Source organism: Caenorhabditis elegans, chromosome X (assembly GCF_000002985.6).
Source record: "Caenorhabditis elegans chromosome X".
In the NCBI taxonomy this organism is placed as follows: domain Eukaryota; kingdom Metazoa; phylum Nematoda; class Chromadorea; order Rhabditida; family Rhabditidae; genus Caenorhabditis; species Caenorhabditis elegans.
In genome coordinates, this window is record NC_003284.9 from 5,343,822 (window position 1) to 5,365,312 (window position 21,491).

The 21,491-nt window shown below is 35.2% G+C and overlaps 4 protein-coding genes and 1 non-coding gene across 8 annotated transcripts; 3 read left to right on the forward strand and 2 right to left on the reverse strand.

Moving 5' to 3' along the window:
- The first annotated feature begins 765 nt into the window (after positions 1-765).
- Positions 766-4,615, forward strand: C26B9.1. Of its 2 annotated transcripts, NM_001029262.6 has the most exons (10): positions 766-826; positions 1,045-1,270; positions 1,318-1,409; positions 1,749-1,933; positions 1,980-2,041; positions 2,490-2,664; positions 2,751-2,861; positions 2,936-3,121; positions 3,166-3,264; positions 4,094-4,568. In NM_001029262.6, the coding sequence occupies exons 1-10, from the start codon at positions 796-798 to the stop codon at positions 4,139-4,141; spliced, it is 1,215 nt and encodes a 404-aa protein (NP_001024433.1). In that variant the 5' UTR covers positions 766-795; the 3' UTR covers positions 4,142-4,568. The 2 variants fall into 2 exon arrangements, with proteins under 2 accessions (NP_001024433.1, NP_001379720.1); NM_001392776.2 differs by lacking the exon at positions 766-826 and having other exon boundaries at positions 4,094-4,615.
- A 661-nt stretch (positions 4,616-5,276) lies between these two features.
- Positions 5,277-8,195, forward strand: syx-3 (Putative syntaxin-3; the record flags this gene model as incomplete). Its single annotated transcript, NM_001373297.3, has 6 exons — positions 5,277-5,325; positions 5,789-5,896; positions 6,327-6,513; positions 6,561-6,737; positions 7,103-7,318; positions 7,993-8,195. The coding sequence occupies exons 1-6, from the start codon at positions 5,296-5,298 to the stop codon at positions 8,193-8,195; spliced, it is 921 nt and encodes a 306-aa protein (NP_001359828.1). The 5' UTR covers positions 5,277-5,295.
- Positions 8,196-9,281: 1,086 nt separating this feature from the next.
- Positions 9,282-10,251, reverse strand: pfn-2 (Profilin-2). The gene is made up of 4 exons (NM_076509.7): positions 10,111-10,251; positions 9,853-10,024; positions 9,697-9,806; positions 9,282-9,632 (listed from the first exon to the last, which is right to left on the reverse strand). Exons 1-3 carry the CDS (start codon positions 10,231-10,233, stop codon positions 9,706-9,708), a joined length of 396 nt encoding a protein of 131 aa, NP_508910.3. The 5' UTR covers positions 10,234-10,251; the 3' UTR covers positions 9,282-9,632; positions 9,697-9,705.
- A 1,564-nt stretch (positions 10,252-11,815) lies between these two features.
- On the reverse strand, positions 11,816-20,501 carry chtl-1 (Choline transporter-like protein 1; the record flags this gene model as incomplete). Of its 3 annotated transcripts, NM_171686.7 has the most annotated exons (12): positions 20,436-20,501; positions 19,921-19,971; positions 19,626-19,683; positions 15,546-15,713; positions 14,990-15,273; positions 14,788-14,941; positions 14,322-14,738; positions 13,381-13,984; positions 13,182-13,326; positions 12,384-12,485; positions 12,256-12,327; positions 12,076-12,185 (listed from the first exon to the last, which is right to left on the reverse strand). In NM_171686.7, exons 1-12 carry the CDS (start codon positions 20,461-20,463, stop codon positions 12,076-12,078), a joined length of 2,193 nt encoding a protein of 730 aa, NP_741790.2. In that variant the 5' UTR covers positions 20,464-20,501. The 3 variants fall into 3 exon arrangements, with proteins under 3 accessions (NP_001367416.1, NP_001367417.1, NP_741790.2); NM_001380966.4 differs by lacking the exons at positions 19,626-19,683; positions 19,921-19,971; positions 20,436-20,501 and adding an exon at positions 15,854-16,126 and having other exon boundaries at positions 11,816-12,185; NM_001380967.2 differs by lacking the exons at positions 19,626-19,683; positions 19,921-19,971; positions 20,436-20,501 and adding an exon at positions 15,854-16,128 and having other exon boundaries at positions 11,823-12,185; positions 14,788-14,947.
- Positions 18,208-18,349, forward strand: F35C8.10. Its single transcript, NR_071027.1, has one exon. It is a non-coding gene; the product is annotated as an Unclassified non-coding RNA F35C8.10 (non-coding RNA).
- Positions 20,502-21,491: the final 990 nt, after the last annotated feature.

Below are 21,491 nucleotides of genomic sequence, written 5' to 3' on the forward strand. Positions count from 1 at the left end.
ATAGTCATTTTAAAAAGTAAAAAAAGCCAGGCTTTGAATTTTTCTTTTTTTAATCAGACGCTGCGAAAAAAGTCGAAATGTGTAAAAATCGACCGTGCAACTTCTATTTCGCTCTCTGGGATTCGTAAAATTTGGAAGTCAAACGTAAAACTAATAACAAAATCTTGACTACTAATGGTACATCGGCAAATGTTTCTAATCGTATCTCAATACAGAAAACAGTGTTCTCAGTACCTGCGCGTATCCGATCAAACAACCAACCGAGTGCCCAACACTCTCACTGTATATAGGTGGACACGCAGCAATGGTCAGACACCAAAAGAGTCTTCCAAATCACACGAGGAGAGGAAGTACGCATAGAAACAAAAACATCGAGACACTCGCGCACCTCACCTTTCCTATTTTTCTTTCAACTTAAGACACCGAGTTCCTGGAGCTATGGCTTCTCCTTTTATTTACCTTTCTGGCATATCAGAAAAACAGCTGGAGATTGATATTTTTGTTTTTGTTTTAATTTTTTCTTTGCGGTGTTTAGATTTATTATCAAACATATTCTCCCATAAGATTTTGATAGGTGACTACTTTCACACATGTGACGTTTACAGCGCATCTTTGACCGTACCAGACAGAAAAAAATGATTCATTTTCTTCTGTTTTGTCGATTGCATTACTTATCTATTCCCCTTGTTATGATACCATTTGTACTTTTTCCAATTGTGGCAAACACAACTTGAACAATTTTTGCACGTAATAAAACTATTTCAGATTTTTTTCAATTTTCAAACATTGGTGAACATGACTGAACCCAATTCACTTCCACGGAAAGGTATGTTTATAAAATAGCACATGTGTGCATTAGTACGTCATGGTGTTTGCACCATTAGTGTATTTTCTGAGCTCAACTATTCAGAGCTTGCTAATTTTCTGCAAGCTTTGACTAGTTTTGAGAAGTTTGTTCTGCTTAAACTAATACTATTAATTATTTATTTAAAAAAAATCTTAAAGCAGGTTTTTTTTGAATGTTATAATTATTTATAATTGCAGAATGGGAGAAATTCGACGAAATTTCACTAAAACAAGTCAGCATCAATGACGAAGAGCAAACTACTGGAATCACTACTGGAAAGAATCAATCAGAAACAAATGAAGAAATCGATTTAAAAACTGAAGAACTACATGATCCATTGCAGTCAGAATCCTCAGCTGCTGAGACAGATGTTCCACCCACCACACAGCCAGCAAAACAGCAGTCTCCTACATTTGAACCGCGGTAATATTATTGATTAATTGTGCTGCGACAATACATGTTCTCTTCAGAGCTACACAAATCGCATCACCATTTCCAGTGTTTCCAATTGCACCAAAGAAACCGAAACCTCTGTCACCTCAAAATACACAGACTTTTCTGGGTGAGTTTTTTTAAAATTAAAATTTTTATTACAATTATGTTGCTCAAAAATATGCCGTATTTCCTCTACTAGTATTGCTCCCCAGTACTTCATCTCAAAAAGTTATGATTCTGGTAATATTTAAGATAAAATAAGTAATTGAATCAAAAGTGCTATATAACTATGAAACGTTCTGTCAGTTGACAATTTTTTAATTGAAAAAAAAACACGACAACTGATAAATTGTTTCAAATTTAAATGATGGAGTGCAAAACTAGGAGAGGAAATACATACGATAGTTGTAAAATAGTTTTTAAAAGTTATGCAGAAAAAAACGTACTCTTAAAAATGTCCTTTCAGACGTGTCAAAACTGGAAGAAGGAACTCCGAGAATCGCAAAATCCAGTGCAATCTCGGACCCAAAAAATGTGAATGCAAAAGTTTTGGCAACGGTTTACCCCGACAATGTCATCTGTGATTGGCTCACACCTCCACACTATGACGCTTACAGCATGCCGTCCATTTTGGCAATTGACGTTCCAACGGTAATTTTTCCAAGTTTTAAGCTTGAATTTCAAAAAAAAATTGAAGTTAACTGGAGAAGACTACATTGCAACCATCAAGGCACTTATTGAAGATAGTCGGTTTAAAATGTGAGTTTTTGAATTAAATTCTAAAATATCACAAATATTTCCAGAAAATAGATGAATAAAAAAAATCTGCTTTATATTTAGGAATAGTTTTTTTTTCAACTTTTTGTTAGTTGTTAGTAGAAGTCGTTGGCTATATTAAATTAAGAAAACAATTTCTAAATCAGAGGGGTGCCGCTAAAATGCCCAGTTTGGCACAATATTATAATTCCAAACAATTTTACAAGCAAAAAATTCTACATAACCTTTAGAAAATGGGAATTTTTAAAATATTTCACTGTGCCAATAAAACGTTCCGCACAGTTTTGGTTTGAACAAAAAATAATGTATATATTTGCTATTTTAAATGTTGATAACGAAAAAATAATTGAGTTAAGTAACCTTAAAAATAATTAAAATGCTACTACACACAAATACCAAATATACAATTTGTGATTGTTATTTTTTCCAGGTTTTCCACGATATATTCCCGCCTGATCGCAATATGGATGACATTCTGGATTCTAACCCTAACGATCACTCTTCTTTTCCAATCAAAAGGTGGATGGCCTGTCATGATTTGGTGCCTTGTATGGGCGGTGCTACTTTTTGTTGGAGTGTACGCGTGTGCAATGATAAGAAGAAGGGTATGTGGCAATGAAAAGTTGGGCAGAGAGCATCACTGCTCTGTGTGAAACTTGGGGGCAAGAGGCAATGCATTTTCGCCTTGCAGATACGGATTGGACTGAACCACGTTGTCGAGAAAGCAAACAAGATAATTGTTGATCGACACTTTCTGACTGGAGTGGAAGATCGCGGACAATTGAGCTGCCACAAAGTTGTGGTAAGATAAGAGATCAAAGCAAATTTGAAAAATGCTTAAGGACAATTGTTACTAACTAAGAAAACGCATTTCAGATCCACTTCATCCGATTCAATGTTGGAGAATGTACTGCCGATGTTATCAAACAATTGAAAATCAAAAGCACTGGCGGATGTATATTTGGCGGTAATTCAGAAGAAGTCACCGATGAAAATATTGAAAGAGAAGCCGCATCCTTAATTTTGAAATATAGTCAAGAATATGTGAAAAGTGTTGTGAAGGTAACATTGAGCAAGATAATGTCTAAATTTGAAGTTGTTTTTAGAAACGGCTAATATTCCCGAGCAAGCCAATTCATGGAGTTTCCAACTACGCCCCAAAACACTGTAAAACGCAAATGTGCCTGTGTCAATTTATCGACGAGGTAAGCATTTTTTAATTTTGCTTTTTCGATCTAGAGTACATTTATAAATTATCTACCTTGATTCATTAATATGAAACAACCCTCCAAAGATTTTAGGTCTTCACAGAAGTCAATGTTTTGGTAAATAGGCAAATTTTTCAAAAACGTGGACTTTTCGAGAATTTTTGATTGAGCATTGCTGCATGCTTTAACGAGTAGCATATTTAAATACCAACAATTGAAACGCAATTAAGCTATATAACTCGTAGAGACGATGTTTTGGCATATTTGAAAATTATGATAGCTGAAAATTGTGTTTCCACCACTTCAAATCAGAAAATTTCAGAACGTTTTTGAAAAGTTTCACTGTGATATTCAAATATTTTAGCAAAATGATTTTGAAATAAAATCTTCGTTTTATTGACAATTTTTAAAAATTTCAGAAAGTTTTGTTTTTGACCTAAAACAGTGAAATGTGGATTTTTCAAAATTTGTGCTTTTCTAGAAACAAAAGGTATTTTCTAAAAGTCCACCAGAAAACGAAAAGATAATTTTAAAAGTGATTAGCATATGATCAGATGGTTTTTTTTGTTGAGGAACATTAGACTTTTAAATTGTTTTGTTTTGATCAACTAATCAACGAAGGTCCACTATTTTGACCAATTCATAAAGATTAAACAAAAATGTAACACGTCAAAACTGTTGGTATTTCATAGAGTGTCCTGAAACACATTTTTGGCTTTAGAGGCCAACGCAACGGGCTTCTGATGAGCTCCAGATGAGCGCAAAACCTTTATTTTTTACCTATATTTTTTATATGGATTTTAAAAATTCACAAAATTTATTTCAGAAAAAATTCAACGCAAAGCCAAAAAAGTGGTACGAGAAATATATTTGATTACGAGCCATCTGATATGTGATGTCATTCTACTTCTCGAAATTGCAACAACAACAACACAACCACAATAGACGACATAAACCCCCCGCCATCGCGAGCTTCCATGGGTCATCAATGAATTCATTCCTTTCTGCAACCCCATTTCACTCTTTTTGTCTACTTGCTCCCTCTCAAAAATTTCCCTTTTTTTTGGTTTCATGCTGGCCTTCTATTTCAAATCTCATTTATTGTATCGCGTTTGTGCACAATTAGTGCATGCGTCCGGAGCATGTTCGCCGCTTCAAATTGCCCACAATCTTCTCCATTTTCTGTGTTGTAGCTATTTTCCTATTTGATGGTGCCCTTTAAATACCCTTTTGTAGTTCTTGGTTAGTGAACTTTTTCTCTTTTTTACTCTTCTGGTTACTGGCTACCTACTCAAATAAAAAAGTTACATATATTGGAATAAGATGGAATATTCCAACAAAACTTTTACTTTTACTTTTTGTTTGAAGACAACTGGGTTTTTCTTCCAAATTTCCAATTTCTAATTCACTTTATGTCATATATTCTGTGCTGTGTGCTGCATGCGAAATGAGTTGGTTGAGACGAAGAAAAAAGTGCTGAAAACAAACAAGCCGACAAATTGTTAAAAACCATATTGTATTGACCGAGTCAAGCACCTGCAACCTCTCTATCTCTCACTTTTAAATTCTCCGATTTGCCATCTTTTTTGCGGCATAGGTATGACGAAAGTACGATTTTTGTTTTAATAAGATGAAAATGTGTTTCACAGTGGAATCTTTCTCGAAAAATCGTCGTCTGTTTCTCATCTTGTCAGTTGTTGGTCTCAATATATTTTTTCTCTTTTTTCCCTCAGCCCTCCCACACAGATGATATTTGATTTTTTAAAATTTCGAACATAGTTTCTCATTGCTATTTGCTCCAAAAACTATAAGCTTCTAGGAAAAGTTCATAATTCTTTTTATCGTTTTTACGCGAGTTATTTTTAAATGATAACAACATTCTTGAAAAATATAATTCAAAAGATGAGAAAAAAATATTATCAGCAAAATACTTGAAATTTTTCTCCCCTCTTTGTTTGGTTTTGCTTGTTCTACTGAAAAAAAATCAAAATTAATATAATAAATTTCAGGAATTCGTCGTAGTCAGAAATGCCTAGGGATCGGTTAAAGGAATTACAAGTGAGTCATATATTAAATGGGTTTGTTTTAAGGTGTAAAAACATGTTTTTAATGTTAATTATACACAAAACATTAAAACAAAAACAAACATGTGTTTTGCTGTTAAGTTTTTCAACATGCTAGCTATGAACAAGAACCAGTAAAATAACGAATCTCAAAAATGTATCTGGAAAAGGGCTGACGATTGTTCGTTTTTAAATTTATCAATTTTAATGACCCTCGTAATTGTAATTAGAGCGTAAGTATATGCAAAATTTCAAATTTATAAACAACAATTTTCCCAATTTCACAATTTTTAGTTTTTGCTTGTTTTGTGCTCTTGTCAAAAAAAATTTTGGTCGTTGTCTATTTTGGAGAAACAAATTCAACTTCCGAAAAAAAAAAACTTAGCCCTGTTCTGAGGGTACTCAAATGGATTTTGTTGGTACAAGTTATCTTCATAATAAGAACAGCTAATTTTCAGGAAAAAGCAACAGTTAACACTATACATGCATATAATTATGATCCACCTGCACGAAAATATGACGTGGAATCCCAACCTTTAATAAATCAAGATGCTGACTTTGAAATGGTAAGTGTTTTGTTTACAGCCTTTTTTGAAACAAAATCTTAAATGTTTGGGCATTTTGAGACAAAAAATCTAGTTTAAAACATCAAAACATGGAGTTCTGTAATAGATGATGCAAGTGATAATGAAACTTTATTTTGGAATTGCTTAATTTCTTCGATTGAGTACTTGTACATAAACTACGAAAATGCTCATTCTAATTAATCCAAAACACAGAAATGTCACAGAAAAGTGATGAATAGGCTCAAAAAGCTCAAACGCAGTGAACTAATCACTTCATCGATTTTCATAAAAAATAATGCCAAATGAACTTGAAATTGTTCAATTCATTGAAGTCGTTTATAAAAGAAAGTTGAAAAAAAAGTACAAAATACAAGTACAAAGCAACAAATAAATTAAAAACAAACATCCCAAAACTATACTCATTTTTCAGTTCTTAGAAAGATGTTCAAATATTCGCGGAGGATTAAAAAGTCTCGAGGAAGACTACGACGCAGTCGTGCAACTCCACGGAGCACTTCTGTCCACGCCTGGTGCGGATTCAGAAAACTCGAACAAATTGAAAAGTCACAACCAGATGTTTTTCTCAAAAGCGGAACAAATCAAAAATAGTTTGAAAAGTAATTGATTGGAATCTAGAGTATCTGAATTAGAAACTTTTTTTCAGTTTTATCGGAGGAAACCAGCAGAATACCAACTACAGCGTGCGGAATTATGCGTGCGAAAAGTGATCAAGTGAAATCTATTTACAAGACTTTCGAAAATATCATGTTGAACTTTAATCGAGAACAAGATGAATATAAAGAGAAGGCAAAGAGGAAAATTGTGGACTACCTAAAAATTAGTAAGTAGTTTACTGCTTTTCATAAAACTTTCGAACCGGACGCCCTGTTTTAAAAACTTTTTTTCCGAGTAAAAAAACCAATGCCCAGTTGTTTCAATAAATAATAAAACTGTATTGCAAAGTCCCGTAGTTTTCAAATTGATTCACAAATTGTAGTAAAAAATCGACCCGTAAAATGTCAGCTGCTGTATTTTTTTCAGAATAAAGTTGGTACAATTTTACAATATGGAAAACCTAAAAAAATATTTATCATATTGATGACTGAAAATATTTCGGAAAATACATTAACTTATATTTGAAAAAAATACAGTTTATGAAGATTTTTTTTTACAAGAATCGCAAAGTAAACAAAATTTTTTTTTTAGGAAACATGCAACTCAGCGATGAAGAGATTGAAAATGCAGTATCTTCTGGAAACCTTTCTGAAGTAACAAAAGGTGTGATGTTGGCGCTAAACGAGAAAAAGGCCTTATATGATGAAGTTAAATCCCGAGCGGATGAGCTGAAAAATTTGGAACGTCAGATGGGCGAACTGGCACAAATGTTCCACGATCTCCATATAATGGTTGTCAGTCAGGCAAGTATTTATTTTATTTTTTTCCGAAAAAAACCACATAAAAAGCGATCGCGTGAAAAGGAATAAAATTCATATGCATTTCGGGGAGAGGTACATCATTCGGCTTCAATTCATATATTATTGATTTTGGTAATTTTTTTGCTTCATTCTGTATATGTTTTTACAACTGTAATTTTTTAAAGTTTCTACATTTTAGGAGTTTTAAATTTGTTAAAAACAAATGCAACAAATTGTTCGAGATACGATGCCGAAATCAAAACGCAAAATTTTCTTTAAAATTATTTTTCAGTGCAAATCTAGACAACCTTTCACAATTATTTTCGAATTTTCTCATAGGAGCGCTATTGTGATTTCTGTCAGGAACGCAATAAAGAGAGGAGCTATGTTTCGACTCCGTAATTTGTCTAATTTTGCTCTCCCACCTGGACCTGCATTCCTGTTATATCGATCAAAAAATGATCCCCATTCACTGTTTTTGAATTTTTCAATGCATCTTACTGTTGCTTTCCAATAATCTTTTTAAAATCCAAATTATTTTTTAATATATGTTTTCAATATCAAAACTGCAGCTTTAAACTTTGGAAATATTGAATTATATTTTTAAAAAAATCTCAATCTAAAAACGACCTAGTTGTCAATAAAGTAACCATTTTGAACATTTGTTTTTGTTTCAGGGAGAGATGGTGGACAGTATTGTTAACAGTGTAGAAAATGCCACGGAATATGCTAAACAAGCGCGTGGAAATGTGGAAGAAGCCCGAAACTTGCAAAAACGAGCTCGAAAAATGAAGGTGTGCATCATCATTGGTTCAATTATAGCTGTTTTAATTCTGATTCTCTTTATTCAATCTGCCGTTTGCCACTTTACTCCTATTTGTTAAATGCTCAAACATATGGTTGTTTTGCTGCAAAATTGCGGCAACTCTGATTACACTGTATTTCACTGTATCTTTATTGCACATCCCTCATCATCACGACCAGTCACTAATTTGATCGCTTTAAGATCTTTCTCACTTTTTGATTCGTTTCTAATTTTTAATTTGGCAGATTTTCCAACTGATAATATGGAGTTCACTTATCCGTTTCATCGTTCTCAGCTTTTCTGCCGTTTATTGTGTGTTTTAATATTCAATATTTTCTCTGTGTGCCTTTGTCTTTTTTGTTGTATTATGTGTGACCTATGCTTTGAATATCAACAAGAATTGGTTTTATAATTAAAATTCTTTCAATAAAGAGAATTCTGATAAGAATTTCATTTTTTTTAATGTTATAAAGTGTTTTGAATAAGTTCTAGTAGTCATGAAATACAAAGAAAATTTTGTGTAACATTTCTCGAGAAAACACAAATAAAATCAGCAAATTCCAATACGGCAAATTACTGAGAATTTCAAAAACCATAAATTATCAAAATTTTTGCGTGCTTGAAAAATTAGGAAACTAGCATTTGCCGACATTGCCAATTGCTTAAATGTCGAGGAGCTAGCAATTCCCAATAGCCAAAAATGTCAGAAACCAGTAACTGCAAAAACTTCCAAAAAATATCCAATTGTCGTATAACCTGGTAACACTTTCAACTTGTCTTTGCCGAATTTTCCTTGATTCTTTTTTAAATTTAACGCACTTCATAAATCTTCACGTGCACTACTTTGCTTTCTTTTTCGATAAGCTTCAAATTAACAAAACCTAAAAATACGGTACCTTTTAAGAAAAGCATAATTTTTTGCATCAAAAATGAGCAGTCTTGTCGAGACCAGGAGGTACCATATTTCTGGGTCAAACATTAAAAAATTTTATGAGAGATATTTTCTCTAAAATCTTATGATTATCGAAAGCTTCAAGTTAGTCCAGTATCCATTCTTTTGGATCCAGTTATTCTTTGCAGTTGACTTCAATTTTTCCATAGTTTTCTTTCTCTACATTTATGCGTCTCTCATGTTTTATTAATGTATGAATCAGGCGCTGATCGTCAACGAAAATCGATTTATAAAATAAAAAAAGGAAAAATCCGTGTTCAAAGAATCACTTAAGAAAAGAATGGGATGAATGGGATGGGGGTGGGGAAATTGGAATCAATTCGGAATGACTTACCGAAACCTCGAAAATTGAAAAATGAAGTGAGTGAAAAGAATATTTTAATAAAAGAAAATTTGAGAGAGCAAATAGTAAGGAACGAGAGTAAAATATAGCAAGCAATGAATTGTTAATTAATTTGACCGAATAGAACATGAAGAATTGCGAAACACGCACACATAGACAAAAACGAGAATAGCGCAGCATAAGGGAATCGAGTTGCAACTGGTACCGTACTGCTTCCAAATCTGAAAATAAGACTGTTTATAGTAATTGGTTCATCAACTATTCCAACAAAAAGTATTTTGTTACCTTAGGTATCTAATAACCAGAGCTGGCCAGGTACTGGGCAATGTATTCGACGCCGGCACGGACTGAAGCCGATTGAGCGTTGTCTCCCTCGTACATTGCAATCACAATAGCTGAAAAAAAAACCATCGTTTTGGGAAGAAATAAGAACTCGGTCACCTTGGTTTGTCTTGGCAGCGAAAAATCCGGTTTGCTCCTTCTTTCCAAAGATGAGCTTCTCCTCGACGCGGGGAACAATGTAGTGAATTTCTTCCAAATCAGCGCCGGTTCCAGGCACCGAATTGATGTCGTTGAACAGAGCAGCAAAACGTTTGAGCTCTACCTCAGTAGCCTGAAATTATAATTTTGTGGTGATTTTAAATAATCCTTGGAGTTTTAAAAAAGTCATTAAAAAATTAAAAAAAAAAAACGTCTTACCCGGAAAGCGTTGGCATCCCCACTTCTAGCCCAAACCGACCCGTCGGATCCGATGATAGCGGCTCTCTTGATGGCTGGGCTCTTTCCGAACAGAAGCTTAATGTAGTCGTCCCAGCCAGACATGTTGTAGGTGTACTGGTTCTGAAATAAAATAATATAGAGAGTACGTTTGGAGAGGAACAAAAAAGAATGATGCGGACGGGAATATGAATCAGGACCCCAGGCGTTATGAATCATTTCGGGAAGCAGGCGCGAGGGGGAGGGAGAAAAATAAAAAAGAAAAGTGTTATTGATAGAAATTTTGATTTTGTCGAAATAAAGTGATGGCAACATCATATTGGAGGAATTTTTTTTGTTTTCGGCGTGAACAACACACCAACAAGTTAAGACAATCGGAGAATGAAGGTGACAGCCGCCGGTTTGAAGACCGTTATCAAAACGTTGGTGTGTGTATTGTTCGTGTAGGAAAAAGAGAACACGCGCCGGAATATGTTGATAACACAAAGGGAAATGCTTGGGTGGACAGAGTTGAAAAATTCGAAGCTTGATGAAAATAATGCATCAACCATGGATGTGGTGGACACATAATACCATCGATCGATGCTCGGTGTCTGTTCCATAGACACATACACACACAAACACCCCGCACTCCTGTCTCCTCTCATTCCCAATACACTCCGCCTCACACTACCCGCGCAGACCACCGAAAAGACACTCTCCCTCGCCCCTCGCCCCTCGCCCCTCGCCAACACACAACGCCGCATCTCACGGACGGATGGATGGACGGGACACGGCGGGGACGACGGACCGGCCAGTGGACACAGTGGGGGTGGTCGTGGTGAAAGAAATGGAAAACGATGGAGAAACACAGGCAGGACTAAAGAAGTAGAAACACAGGCGGAGATGAACAACCAGCGCTCTTAGACCACAGCTTTAGACCTCACAGCCCAAATGCAGTCTCTGTTGCAAAACGGCGCGGGTGTTCTTGTTGCAAAGCGTCCAAATTTTACAGAATGCCTAAACATTTGGCCGAAAAGCTGAATAGGCTGGCCTAGGTTGTAGCTATGTAGGGCAAGATTATAAACATGAACACGCGGATCAATTTTGACAATAAAATGATGTTACTGGAGGAAGCAGGGCTGGTAATAAAAATCAGGTCGTATAAGGTTTTTAGAGAACGATAAAATATTAAAACTAGATTTTTACAATTTTAACGGATTTTCAATCAAAATCATATAATATTCTCAAATTAGAAATGCGACTTAAACTTTGCCTGACTACTACGTGATAAATGGGAAGAATGAGCCGGAACCTCATAGGAAAGCGAAGAGCAAAGCAGCAGTGAATTGTGGAAACAGTGCAAACTATTTGGAAAAGTGGTGAGCGCGCGCGCGACACTAAACGGCAAAAACAGGTGAATGTGTGTGTATATGAGGATGGAGCGATAGCAGCGGTGCCTCGGCGCCCGTGGCAGAATGACAAATGGTCTGCGTTCGATAGTGATTGTTCTAGAAACATTTCGTAATTTGAAATATTCAACAATCATTCTGAAAATTGTCAATAGAGCGCACGTGCAATTCTCACGACATGTTACGTTATTCACGTCGCCAAAAGGAAAAACATATTGTTGTTTGGTCACACATCTTTGAACGCAACAATTTGTTTTGTTGCGAGGTGCGCCGTGATCGACAAAAAAATGGTTCGAAAATGTGTAAATGTGTTCATGTGCTTCATGAATAAAAAATAGAGTGATAAACGATTACATGAGATGACAGAGTGATAACAGGAAAAATGTGGGTATTTTTGAAAACCGTAAAAGTCTAAGAGTCAAGAAAATGAAAATTGAAAATTCTATCTGTACACGTGTGCAAAAATATGTACCACGGGATGTATAAGTTAATCATTACACATGAGAATTTGGCTTTTAAAGCTGATATGCACAGGGATGGGTGTTTCGGGTTGAGATCATTTTGAATGGAGGGGGATGTCATTTTTGTTGCCAAGAATTTCAAGTAGTTTTTCGGACATGAAGAACGGTCGCTCAAGGCTTCCATCGTTTTGTTCGCTGTCTTCCACTGAAAATTGAGAATGTTTAGGGAACTGTCGAAAAAAAAAATCAAATTCATCAAAGTGGTTTGCACTTACGGAAGCAAATGAACGTTGTATCCACAGCCATTTCGTAGACATCAAAGAACAGGTCGGCCATGAAGTAACTGCCTGAAATGGGATTGTTTGTTTATTTTTTGTCGAAAAATGACTGCTCAAAGTATTACCAATGACCACAATGACAATTGGCACAAAATAGTAGTAGAGATCGACTTTCGGAACACCTTCAACAACCCATCGTCCGGAAAAGTAGTAGAAACTGAGAATGCCTGAAAAATAAACGCATTTTTCATTTAATGTTGTGTTTTAAAAAAATTTTGAAAAGAGTATTGTGGTTTGGGAGTTTTCTGAAAAATGAAATACTGGCTTTTTAGTGTGCTATAAAGAGAGAGTGCAAAAAATTAGCTTTAAAATGTGTGCTACTTGTGCTAAATTGTGCTAAACTTTTAGCTTAAAAAGTTGTTTAGGCTTATTTTGTTTAGTTTTTCCATATTTTGTGTGGAAAATTAATTTTTTCTAAAACTATAAAAGAAGTGAGAAACGTGAGTTTTCAAAAACAGCAATTTTTTTCGCGGTAGTTCAAATTCAGAAACTTTCAGTGACATTTGACAATTTCAAGAGGTAATTTAAAACAAAAATGTATTTTGGTTCAATATTACTAATTTTATTCATGAAACAATGCTCGATAGAAGTAAATTCGTTATGAGACTTCTCGAAATTCAATCAAAAATTTTTGTTTTCTGGCGGTTCAACAAAATAAATCAAGCTGATTTCAACTAGAATATTAAATTTTTATCACTGCTCCGTGTCACATTTTTTAGCTAAACACACTTAATTTTTTAAAACTAAGATTAGCTTGAATTTTTCGAAACTTTAAACGACCATAAATCAAATACAATAAACAAATACAAAAAATAAAATGTTATTCTTTATAGAAATTGTGTTTTTCAGGTTTTAGTACTCACCCATTCCAAGTGTGATCATGGACTTTCCAAGGAATAAAAGGATTCCAGCGACCTTGTGAACTACGACGGTTCTCACAATGTTTCTAGTGATCAGTAAGAATGAATCTTTTGCTGATGAGAAGAAGTTCTTGCCGTAAATTGCAATCTGAAAATATTTAGATAAATTCAGATTAGGATAAGTCAACAATTGAATTCTTACCATAATATAGGCATTTTTAGTGAGGAATTTGAAGAACACTTCCAGACACCAGAAACAACACTTCAAGCACATCAAGAACCACTTGACAGCTTTGTTCTGCGACTTGCCAAGCTTGTGGTCAATGTATTCAAGAAGTACACGGATGATCTTCACAATTGCAATAATTAGAGATCCAAAGGCAATAGATCCCAAGTTGTATCTAATCGCTCGATTCAGTGCTCGAATAACCGGGAACGTTGGCACATCGTGTCGTTTATCACGAGCCCAGTAGTAGGAAGCAAAGGCTCCAGCAAGAGCAATATCTCCTAGTGCGGTGACAAAACACGATAACCAGAAGAAAGCGAACAAGTTGTAGACTTGGAGCCAGAAAATCGTCTCACTTTCCTTCTCGATTCCGACATAAGTGCATCCGGTCACCTTTGCAGTACAATCACATTTTGTCGAGGTGTTGTAGACTTGACCATTGGTTTCTTTCAGACGACAAACTTCTTGTCCTGATGAAGCGAGCCAAATTGCAATAGAACCCCACAAGGCAAATACTCCAATGTGCAAGAGAAATGGAAACAGTGGGAAGAGTAGTGTAGACATCATACTGCCAATTGCTCTGGAAAACATTTAATTGGTACAGATATGAAGGAGCAGGTTCAATCAGTGGTTCTGTTCATTAAGCTGTTATCTTTGGCTTTTGGCACTAGCTTTTTACCTAAAACTCAACAACTATTGATCAGAAGTTTGCAAAAATTTGACGAAAATTGAGTTAGAATTAGGTTCAACTTGGGCGTAGAATATGCCAACAGGTCAAAATCTTGCCCAAGTTTTGCCACAATTTTGCCAACTTTTGACCGAATTTATTATTCTTATCCAACGTTGGACGAGAAGCTAGGGCCAAATGGCGAGTTTAGATGACTGTGGTCTACACATAGCTTCAAGGACAAACTCACTTGCTCGATTCGGAAATCAGCGCACATGCAATGCTGATTCTTTGACGTATAAACAGTATAACCAGCAGAAAGATGAGCAACAAGACCGACGTTGCAATAGCCACTACAAGCCAAGTAGTTGGCATCTCAAAGTACGCATCAAAGGCTGGATGGAATGAGTAGTCATCAATGGCTCCGGTCGTTTTCAGTGTGTTCCACTTCAGCCAACTGAACCCTGCTCCAAAACCAAGAGCGACGAGAACAATGAGAATTGAGAGCCAAATGATGAGTGATCCGAGAAGGCGCATAATCACCGTCCAGATGAATGACAGTATTCCTGCAGCAAAGATTAGAATCAACGTTTGCCACCATGTTTGAGACAAGTCATGGATAACTTTGTGAGTCACTGGTTGATCTTCCACGACTGATTTCATTACTCTGAAAATTTAATTCGTTAATTCAAGTACACTTCTCGAAAATGTCTTACTCTGAACTTTGTCCAGTAATTTGAATATCTTGTGGGATTAAAGCATCATCTCCAAACGTTCTCTTGAGATAATCTAACGAGTTGGAGCTGTTTAGAACATTATTCACATTGTCCACAGCATTGAAGATGGCTTCCGGGAAGCATCGTTGAAGAACTGGAACTAATTGATTTGTCGAATAAAATCAAATAACAAAATGGTTACCTGGAACTGATTTCACAGTGTAAGACACACATTTTCCTCTCTGCACGAGATTTTGCAGGGCTTGGAATGTGGTAACAGTTGTTTTATCAACATCATCCGTACAGTACACGACACTTTTCATTTTGTTCTGAATTTCCGATACAGACGCTGTACGGAGTTGCAGGTAAGAAAAGTAGGTTGATGGACATTCTTTGACGCAAAGTTGTGTGGTTTGACATCCACCAAGAGCAGTTGCATAGGAGATGCATTTGGTGAGGTCGAAGTAGAAGAGATAGGGGCGCTTGCTAAAATAAATGCAGATGTAGATAATGAGCATATTGCGTTATACTTTTTAATTCCCTATGAGTTTCGATAAAAACTCATTTATACATTATTTCATCGCATGAACTTTCCTTCTGTTCTAAATATTTGTTCGCATAACTAACTACTTTTTGCCTTCTTTGCATATTATAAATCTTATATCAATTTGGAAAATGAGATGAATGCAAAAAAAAATAACTTAGCACGTTCAGTAAGACTTTTTCAAGATTCATCAGAGATGCAATGTTAAAATTACCTGAAATTGTAGGATCCTTCGAGGTTGACTCCACATCGTCTGAACTCCGAATCCGTCGGATAGATGAGTCTTTGTGGATCGCCCCACATAATTCCAAAGCCGGCAACAACGACCCATCCACAAAGGAAGACGAAGAACAGAAAGCAGCAGAAGACATCTGTGCATCCTCTGAAAATAATATTATTAGTTGAAAATGTATATATTCCAATTCAGATATTTTTTACAGAACTATGATTCAATAATCACAATTTGAAGCCGTTTTTACAAATGACCTAATTCCAATTCATAAGTAGAGATCATCTATTTACCTTTTCGTATACAATTGTGGGTTATGCCGTTTGGCCAACCGATCGGGTTTGATCACGTTAAACCGGGCAATCTGATCGGGTACATGGTTTGCACTCGCCGGCTGAACATGGTAAGCCTGGTGCAACGGTGGCACGTGATGACTTGGATAGACACCGTCCATCCGACTCGGTGACATTGGGGGAGCGGTTGGCATCGGAAAACCGTCCGACTTTTCGTAGACCTCTACGGCCGGGATTGTACGATGTTTCTTGCGGCCCATATTTTACTACTGTCTAAAGTAACAAATAGTCTTTAGAAAATTAAACACGATTTGAGAAAGATGTTGAAAGTTTTTTGGTCAGTGCATTGTGCTGTTTAAATTAATTTCTTTGAAAATTTGTTGCACTGACCAAAATTTACCTCCGTAAGAGAGATAATTCAAAATGAACACAGTAAGAAAGAATAAAATAAAGAACAATATCCTGGGGGTTTGGGGACAATAACCATTATCTTTCCAAAAAAACACTTAACAACACACGACCTTCAAGAACTTCTAATTCGCAGGAGGCAAAAACCCATTGGGCAGAAGGAAAAACAATAATTGGATTATTGAATTCGGCTACTTGGAAGTACGCAAAGGCAACAAAAACTAGAACAACTGTTCTTAAATTCGAGGAATGAAAACAAGAAGAGAATATATATTGTTCCTGCGTACGTCACGCACGGGTTTCAAATTTCAAGTTAGTTTAGCGGACAATTGAGAGGGAGAAAAAGTAGAAGGAAAACCGCAAAAAAAGGAAGGAGTCAGGAATTGTAGTCGGATTGTGTTACTAATGCAAAGTAAAGATTGCATCAGAGATGGAAAACGTTTACCTAACCTACTGCATGATTAAATCTATTATTTATGTGCTTTTGAAAATTAAAAAGAAAAAATACAAATAAAATATGGAAACAAAAATTTACTGCTAAAATAAAATAGAACAGTTATTAGTAGGCGAACTATATTTTCTAGAAAAAATACCGGAAATTAATGCAAATCCTATGAGACAAAACAATTGATAAACTATTCGAATAGTGCCGCAAATAACACAAATGGTCCTTCCGGAAAGAGACCCCGCGCACACGAGAGACGCAAACGGTCCGCAGACCGTGTGGTGTGCGGGGAGGTAGAAATGAGTATGGTCACGGAGGACGCTCTCTTTTGCATGTCAACTATCTTCCCGCCAGGAACACATTTTACCGCGCAGCCCACCGTTGCAAACAATCGGTGGTGCAGCAGTGGTCAAAAATTGAGGAGTGAGTGAGTGACCGCCGCCTGTTTGATTTTGGTTCCAATAAAGGAGGGTGGTCAACAGTGTGTGCGTATATGACTCACAATGAAATGAAAACAGAAGGGAAGTAGCCGATTTGAGACGTGCTTAAGTTGTTTAAATTTTGTTTATTCGTCCGGATTTCTGAAGCGCTAGCAGAAAAAAAGAGGCTAATATGCATGTCGCGAGAGGTTATGAGAGGGATGAGAGTGTGAAGAGCAGAAAATAAGGCAAGAGAAGTGCATGAATATGAAATGACGTATTATCTAATTTATCGTTATCCATCTAATTTTCTTTTCATCTCTAACAACGAGCGGAGAAGAAACATGTTCTATGGATAAGTTTATAGCATACGGAAGAGCGTAATAATCATAACGTGTGTGTGGTGATCCTTGACAAAGATGCATGGAAAAAGTAAAGTATTGTGTTTTACAAAGGTGAAATAGCTATAAAGCTCAAATAAACTCTAATGAACTGAAATCAACCCGAAAAACACAAATTTCATTTAAAAAAATTTCTGACAAAAATCGAAAAACCCACTTTTCGAAACCGTGAAAAAAATTACCAAATTTTTTTTGATTACGAGGATTTTTCTTTCCGAAAAATTTAAAATGACTACAAAAACATATTATTATTAGAAAATTTCCAAAAAGTTCCTAGACGGTTCAATATTAAAAATTTAATAAAAACAACTAAAAGAGGTACAAATAAGTACCAAATTTGGTAAAATTCAAAATTCAACTCACTGAAAAAGATTTCAAAATTGAAAAAAATATTATTATACAATTTCTGTCACAGAATAAAAAATTTTGCAACTGGGGGTGCTCCCACAACTAATTAAAATAGTTATTTTCAAAAAATTGAGTGAAACACATTGAGTGTAGAATGAAACATAATTGTCAAAAAAAACCAGAGTGAAAACAAACACCTGATCGGATTTCAAACACAAAAATGTAACAAAAACCCGCTTGTTGAAAATGAAAAGTGTTGGGATGTTCGACCGTACTCTCGAAGAGTGTAAGTCTCATCCACACCGTTCGGCATACACGTGAAACCAGTTTTCCACGTAAACATACACACACACATATAGTCATGATGAGGTCGAAGGTTGTGAGAAACAATCTTTTTGTCGCATCTTATGAGAACTGGGAGGAATGTAAAGGGTGAGAAGATGAAAGGAAAAGGGAAAACTTGATAATGACGCATCGGCAGAAGCTGGAATTGGAATACTTAGATTTTCCAACGGTTGTTTTGACAACCACTAACAAACTAGTATTGAATTTGTGAGAATGGTGATAGAAATTTAAATTTATGATGAAATAGGCAAACTCCCAGAAGAACAGGTGAAATTGAAATTGGGAAAACGAAGTCGCAAAGTCTGCTAGGTACGCAAAATGTAAATTATCTGGCTTCTTTGAACATTCTAGAAAAGAAATCCTACAAGTTTATTTTTGTAGTGGGGAAACCTCAGAATTCTTTTCTTCTCGTAATGATTTTATGAGGCAAAAAGGATAGGATTTCGATGAAGGTCGGTTAAGAGAAACAAGTTCGAACAAAGACGTATATAGCTCGTGAAAACATTTTTCAGAAACCATAGAATGATCAAAATGACTTTTGAATGTTCAAAAACTTCACTTAGCACAAAAAACTAGTTGTTAAGTGTTTATTTTATACCAATAATTAACGAGATTGTGAGTCATTTAACGTTTGAAAACGATTGTGGTTCCAAATTCATTGTAAAAGTGGAGTGTCAGTTGTAGGGATTTTGCTTCAAATTCCTACAAATAGCTCGGAAAAAATCCGCGGGACGATAATTCCACAAAGATTTTTAACTGCATTATTTTTAATTGACTTTTGTTGTTTTAATTTTTTGTTGTTTTGTGGAACGTTCGTTTCAGCTAATCCGGATTCCCAAACAGAATTTTAATTACGCTATTTTATTGTTCAGGACCATTTTGGGTCAAATAAGCCCAGAAACGCCAATGCCCTTAAAAATATTTCTGTGTTCAATTTTTATTTCTCATTTGAAAATTCAACTTCCGCTTTGAATTACGCGAACTTTTTTTTTACCACCATTAGTAATGTTTCTTTTGAAGTTGTGATTTCATAGATAATTATAACTTTCAGAGATAATACTTCCAATAGTTCGTTTTTTTTTCAGAACTAATTGGAAAAAAACCCTGAACTCTAATATTAGTAACGCCACCACACCAAATCAAAAAATAAAATTTTCAAGTAAGACAGTAGGAACATAAAATAAACGGGATGTCCAAAAAATATAGAAGCCCTCAAAATAATTGCACCTATCTTGCTTTCACATCGTTTTACTTTAGGAACGACTCGCCTTTTTTTTTTTGAACAATTGCACCTGCTGTGGGTTGTTTCCTTTGGCTTTTCCTTTTTTGCCACTAGTACGAATAATTTTTAGTGCAAAAAGCTTTACAACAGCTAGTAGAAAAAATATTTTTGAAATTTTACCTACCTCCTTTGTAAATTGAAGTCGCTCATAGGGTTGTTGTCCCGTTTGGACTCTGCCGTCCCTGAAAAAGATTAAATTTAAAAAAAATACAAGAGCAGGTTTTTGTTTTGTGATGCTCTTTTTTTTAATTTATAAAAGAAAATTGTAGACATTCATTCTTTAACTCTAAGAATATAATACCATTAAGTAATACACATATGTAGTTCACATCTGTTTCATTACGTTCAATAAACACATCACAATTATCTTTTTTTTTTATAAAAAGGAAGCCCCTGAAAAATCATGTGAAAAATTTCACCTGGAGCAGTCTGAATTGCCATTGCAGAGTTGCGGCAAAACTGAGGGGCAGCTGAAAAAAACATATGAAACCATATTAAAATAAATAAACTACAGTGTCCTGTAACAGAAAATGAAACAAAACGAGCGAGGCTATCAAGTTGAAGTTAAAACTGAAGCCTTTCAGTCAAAGATATCTCTATAGTAACCTGAATAACATTCAATTTTCTAACTCTCCCCCATAATCACACGCTATGCGCTTGCTTTTGTTGATAAGTTTTTTGTCGGTTTTTGTGAAACGAAACGAAACCCAATTAGAGAGAGACGATTGCTATGGGAACTCGGCGCATATTTCCTCTTGGGGTTTTGACATCATGTCTAGAAACTCAAAACTTGAAATCATAATGTATACATCAAGTTCTGTTTCACCAAACAAACAACAAATCTAAAAAAAATTCTAAGTAATATATACAAGACACAACTCAACCTTCAATTTTTTCCTTATCGTTTCCTACCAGATTTATACTAAAAACTGACCTTCATAACTGTAGTTGTATTGTTTCATAGTTAGTGCAAATGCAGTAGCAGCAAAAAACGCGGCACAATGAAAGCGAAACACACCTTGCCACGGCTAACTATGTATTTACTTTTGGCCTACTCTTCCTCCCAAATGTTCAGAGATGAAAACAAATAGATATTACGGTTTGTAAGCAAACGTGTGAACTTTTGAATGTTCGCAAGTCAAGATATAGAGTTGAATTCCGAAAAATAATAGAAAACTGTAGTGAAATTGAAGGTGAAAATTGAAAATTGAGCAACAAGTATAGCCGAGCAACCAAAGGAAAGATATTGTAAAGTGAAAAAGATTTACGATAAGGATTGATTAAAAATTGTACTTGCCTGATGATTGCAAGCGCTTGTTGTTGAATCAAGAACATCAAGAAGCCGAAAGGAAAAAATTCATTAGCCTTTTTGGGAAATGAGCGGTGATGATGCCGTGAAGGAAGTTGTGTGCACTATGTTGAAGTAATAACATATCCGGGTCACCTGAAAGTGTATAAAAAATGTTGGACTAGAAAGAAATGTACATCAAACATTAAAAAATTCAATATCCAGGTCACAATATACTATAGTTCATTTTTCATCTTTCTAGCCAAAAAAAAACTTAATCTTTAGAACTGAGGCTTAATTTTTAAGCTGCGTTTTAAGAAATATGCTTTCAGGCTACTGTTTTCAAGCTGCCTTTTTAGGCTCAGTGATGATAAATATTTTCAGGTTTAGATCTTCAGGCTTAGTTTTTAGGCTTGATTTATATTCTGAGGTTATCAGGTTTAGGTTTTCAAATACGTTTTTCGAAACATTCAACATTTATAAACATTGACTCCACGTGAAAAGTTTCATGAAGTATCAAAAATGAAAAAGAAAAAACCTTCGTAAAACTATGAACATAAAGAAAAAAATTTGAAAAGTGATTGAAAAAAAATTACACTGCTCAAAACACACATTTCAAACATTTTGTTCTGTACCTGTACATCATTTTTTGAAAGCGATGTAACCACTGTGTTTTGTAAAGTTCTTGTTCATTATAATTCA